At 31.2% G+C, this 5749-nt stretch overlaps 1 protein-coding gene across 1 annotated transcript; it reads left to right on the plus strand.

Annotated features, from left to right (window-relative positions):
* The first annotated feature begins 3475 nt into the window (after nucleotides 1–3475).
* On the plus strand, nucleotides 3476–5460 carry LOC109793925 (uncharacterized). The gene has a single exon (XM_020353398.3). The coding sequence runs from the start codon at nucleotides 3531–3533 to the stop codon at nucleotides 5301–5303; it is 1773 nt and encodes a 590-aa protein (XP_020208987.2). The 5' UTR covers nucleotides 3476–3530; the 3' UTR covers nucleotides 5304–5460.
* The last annotated feature ends 289 nt before the right edge of the window (nucleotides 5461–5749 follow it).

Genomic DNA, 5749 nt, shown 5'->3' on the forward strand with positions numbered 1-5749 from the left:
ATGTAGACATAGTTCAGTTCGCATGGGTGTCTAATGGAACGGCACGTGTTGGTCAACGTGACCGATAGGGTCCTCCCGGTACAATTTGCATGAAATTCTTTGTAGGTACAGTGGACTACTCTTGCTCCAAAGCCCCTGCCGCTGTTCAAGATAAGGCACCGAAATCCAATGAGTCAATTTTTGATGGTAATTGAAAGATATAACTATATGCATCTCATATTTCAATGTGATGTTTTTTTGGAGATATCATAGCAATTTGTTGGTGCCTTATTGTTGAATATAATATTATATTAGTTGAATATAATATTAATATGGACTATAGAATATTTTAAAATAAAGTAGAATAACTAATATCATTAACTAATAGAATATCGATATATGTTAAATTTAACTAAAATTTAAATTGATTTTAATTTTTATTTATCTTTTCATAATTTTTATTGTGATGATAAACATATTTTGTTCTTTTTATAGGTAAAATATCATTTATCTATTTAATTCATGTATGTTAATTTTTAATTAATTTATTTGTATATAAATTTAAACTAAAACAGGTTCTTGTTCTCTTAGATTAACTAAAAAACTTTTCTCAATTTACTTCACTTGCATTACCTAAGTGCTTCACCTCATGTAACCATGATTTTTTTTAAAATTACTTCTCTAATTCCTTTTTTTATATATTTTAAATTATTTATCTAATTTTCATTTTTATTTACCTATGAGAAATACTTTTTTTTTGTATCTAAAAAAAATTCTATTTAAAACTGCTTCCCAAACAAAGAACGTGATCTTAGGCAGATTTGGACTTCTAAACACATTTTTCAGACTACACAAACTAAACCAGTTTTTAGAGCAACTATGCACATTCCTACATTTGAAATGAAAAAACTGATGACAAAAGAGTAAATGAAAAGGCTGTGGACTGCACAGATAATACAACACAATGAACACTCTAGGTAAAATGAGAACCTTGAGTTGACAAATAAAAAATACATTTTTGGCAATTTAAAAACACCAAAAAAAAGTAAACAAGTAAAAATAATAATTTTCTGACAGTTTAAAAGGGCCAAAAACATTAAATTACGCAGAATTAAAATCAATTTTTTAGCGGGTTTAAACTGCCAGAATATGTCAAACAAGTCAAACAAAACTACAATTTTGGAACCTTTTTAAACTGTGTATTTTGTGGCGGTTTTAAACCGTCACAAAATGATTACCAGCGATTACAAAATGTCTGCTACAAACAGTTTTTAATGCGATTTGTGGCGGCTTTTAACTTTCAGAAACTACCAAAGTAATTGCCTCACTTTTTTTATAGGAAATCTTAACTATCAATTTATTATTATTATTATTATTATTATTTATATATATATCTAATGATAAATTTGGCATTTTGACCAGAATAAATAAAAATTAAAAAAAAAACTATTTACCAAAATAAATTATTTTGGACACGTAGGAGTGAGAAAAGTATGAAAGCGTCAAGCACTTTGACGTTTTTAGTACACTGTACATGGGACGAAAATGTAAGCACTGAAAGCGTCAGATTGGGTGACGTTTTGGTACTGTTCATATACAAAAAACGTCAACAGTGTTGACATTTTCTGTATAAAGTAAAAAATATTAAAATTAAATGGAAAACTGACGGGTTGGGGCTTCGAAACACAACCAGAACGGCCCGTTCTGAAACCAGAACGGGCCGTTCCAATTCACTCTTCACGTGTTGTATCTGGATCTGGAACGGCCCGTTCTAGATGAAAATGTAACACACAAAAATAAAACCAGAACGTCCCGTTCTGGTTTCAGAACGGGCCGTTCCAATATAATTTAATTCTTAAATTTTTTATTTAAATTTATTCATTATTTATTAATTTTATATATTATTTGAATTATATATAATTAATAACTTAAAATATATATTTTTTAAAATTTTCAAAGTAAATTAAAATTATAAAAAAGTACTAACATTCTCTTATGAGTTTATCCAAATCAGAACTTGCTGGCCTTTTACAAGGACAAAGATGAGAACTAAAAACAAAATTTACCTTTGTTCTGCCTATTATCATGTCTAGTATTTTGTCATAAAAATGCCACGTTATTAAAAAAATTCATCTCATTAATTGTCACGTTATCAAAAATATTATACTATCGTTTCATTTTTAACTTTTTTTCTTAAATTAAATATTAAAATCAAAGATAAATTTTATTTTTTATCCCTATAATATTTAATCTGCGATTTTGTTTCCCTGACTTATAATTTTATAAATTTACTCTAATTCTATAAACTTTACAATTTTTATCTCACTAATAAATGATATAATAATTGAAGTAAATATTAATTATCTAATCATCTACTTAATATATAAATTCATAATCAATTTTATAATTTTAATAGTTAATAGATAATATTTATTAATAAAATTAAAATTAAACTTTAAGCGTATGGTTCAGCGGTAGGGGTTGATTCACCTTAAGCAAGGTCAGAGATTCGAATCTTGTCTTGTGTATGTAGCCACGTTAAATATTCCTATTCATAAAAATGAAATTGAGAGACTAAAATTGAATAACTAAAAATTGAGAAACAAAAATCATAAATTGAATATCATAAAAAAATCAAAAGCACAATTTATGTTAAAAAAAATTATAATTTTTTAATGCAGAAAAACCTGGAACGGCCCGTTCTGACGTTCTGATTCACTATTTTTGTGTTGCATTTGCATCTGAAACGGGCCGTTCCAGATCCAGATGAAACACACGAAAAGTGAATCGGAACGGCCCGTTCTTGTTTCAGAACGGGCCGTTCTGGTTGTGTTTCGAAGCCCCAGCCCGTCAGTTTTTTTATTTTTTTTTTTATTTTCACTTTATACAGAAAACGTCAACACTGTTGACGTTTTTTGTATATGAACAGTACCAAAACGTCACCCAGTCTGACGCCTTCAATGTTTACATTTTTGTCCCATGCACAGTGTACTAAAAACGTCAAATTGCTTGACGCTTTCACACTTTTCTCGCTCCTACGTGTCCAAAATAATTTATTTTGATAAATAGTTTTTTTTAATTTATTTTTGAAATTTTTTTTATTTTTATTTATTCTGGTTCTTAAGCCGATAAATTTTGATAACTCATATATGAACTATCTAACATGTGCTTCACTTTAGGGGAAGTAGGGAAGAGAGGAAGGAATTATGTGGAAGTGAAAGATGACAAGGTGTTTGATTAAAAAAAAATAGAGAGAAAATTGTAATAATTTGAGTGAGATTCACAAATAAAATATATATATATATATATATATATATATAATAAAAAATAATATTTTTAAATAAATTTATTTATAAAAAAAATCTCAACAATAATAATAACAAAAATAATTCATATTTATTACTTTTGAATAAAACTAATTATAAAAAGTTAAACTTCTAATAAAATAATTTTAAATATTATTTACAAATAAAATTACTACTTCATCTACAACTTTCCCGTTGCACATTTCTTTCTTTCCACATTTGCATTTCTAGGTTTTCTTTCCTTCGATGGTGTTAGGGATGTTGCGAGGAAGAGTTCTTCGCCACTTGGGTACAATTCCTAATCCCAGAGATTTCCTTCTTCGCCCATCGCATTCTTCTTCAACTTTCTCCACCTTAGTTAGTGGTAGTGATACACGCAGAACCAAATTATTGGGTTCCATCAGAAACATCAGAAATGTGGACACTGCTTTGGATTTGTTCCACCAAATGATTGCCATGAAGCCTTTCCCTAGTAACAAGGACTTCAACTTATTGCTCAGCATCATTGCAAAGATGAAACATTACACAACTGTGATTTCCCTTACCAAACACATGTATTCCCTTGGAGTGAAACCAGATGTTCATACGCTCACTATCGTCATCAATTGTGTCTGCCGTTTAAACCACACAGTGTATGGCTTCTCTATTTTGGGGCTTATGTTCAAAATTGGTGTGGAGCCCAACATCGTGACACTTAACACCCTCGTTTATGGGTTTTGCAAAGAAGGCAATGTAGCTGAAGCAGCGAGGTTGGTGGAGCATTTGGAAGACTTGGGATACCAATCTGACTCCTACACGCATGGTGCAATAATTAATGGGTTGTGTAAGGTCGGAGACACTTCTGCTGCCATCTCATATCTCAAGAAGATGGAACACTCGGTCGTTATGGATTGGAGTACAGTTATTGACGGCCTTTGCAAGGATGGCAAGGTATGGGAGGCTTTGGATATGTTTTCAGAAATGACTCGCAAAGGTATTCATTATAATCTCGTCACTTGCAATTCCTTAATTCACGGCCTTTGTAATTTTGATAGATGGAAAGAGGCTGCAACTCTACTAGGTCATATGATGAGAAACGGAATCATGCCAGATGTGCAAACTTTTACTGTTTTAATTGACAATTTTTGCAAAGAGGGGATGATTGCAAGGGCTAAAAGTACAATGGACTTCATGGTTCATTTTGGAGTGGAACCTAATGTTGTCACGTATACTTCACTCATTAGTGCTCATTGTTTGCTAAATCAAATGGAGGATGCTGTGAAAGTATTTGATTTGATGATTCAGAAGGGCAGCATACCAACTGTTGCAACTTATAATTCATTAATCCATGGATGGTGTAAAATTAAAAACATAAATAAGGCTATGCATCTCTTGGGTGAAATGGTTAATTGTGGACTAAGTCCGGATGTTGTCACTTGGAGCATTCTTATAGGGGGGGTTTGTAAAGCAGGGAAACCAGTAGCTGCGAAAGAATTGATTTCTATAATGCACAAGCATGACCAACTTCCTAATCTCCAAACTTGTGCCATTATTTTGGATGGCCTATTCAAGTGTCATTTTCATTTTGAGGCAATATCATTGTTTAGGGAGATGGAGAAGATGAATTTTGATCTCGATATTGTTATTTACAATATTGTGCTAGATGGATTGTGTAGGTTTGGAAAACTTAACGATGCACGAGAATTGTTTTCTTGTTTGCAAAGTAAAAGCATGAAAATTGATGTTGTTTCTTATACGACAATGATTAAAGGTCTATGTAAAGCGGGACTATTGGATGATGCTGAAGACTTGGTGATGAAAATGGAAGAGAATGGCTGTCCCCCAAATATGAGGACTTATAATGTGTTTGTCCAAGGATTATTGCGGAGATATGATATTTCAAGGTCAACAAAATACCTTTTATTAATGAGAGACAAAGGTTTTTCTGCAGATGCTACCACCACAGAATTGCTTATCAGTCATTTCTCAGCTAATAAAGAAAATCCTACATTACAAGAATTCTTGCAGAAATTTGTTTGATTTGAGTATACAACTGGTATATTTGAATACCAACATTTTCTTCAGGGCTAACCTGTTAGCATAGTCAGACTCTATGCCCTTAGTTTTACATAAGTTATTATGTCATTCCTCTTTTAAATATACGCATGAACAATGTCAAGGACTAATATTTTTAAAATCTTCTCTCTGTCACTTTCATTCATAAAATTCCCTAGCACAAGCTCTGTTTTTTTTTTTTTTCCGAAAGAAATACTAGTAAATCCAATAAGGAAAATATATTTCATTGGTGCATGCCTCAACGCTAATATTCTTTCTTCCCCCTCCATTTCTCACACCATAATTCAACATAGTAAATAGTTATTAATTAGAAGAGCAAGGCTGTCATCAGTCTTCAGTCACCAGTCACATTAACTACAGGATGTATAATACTTTTTTTTTATTTGTTTAGTCCCATTTTATACTTGTTT

This window comes from Cajanus cajan, chromosome 9 (assembly GCF_000230855.2).
Source record: "Cajanus cajan strain Asha chromosome 9, NIPB_CcT2T_4, whole genome shotgun sequence".
NCBI lineage: Eukaryota > Viridiplantae > Streptophyta > Magnoliopsida > Fabales > Fabaceae > Cajanus > Cajanus cajan.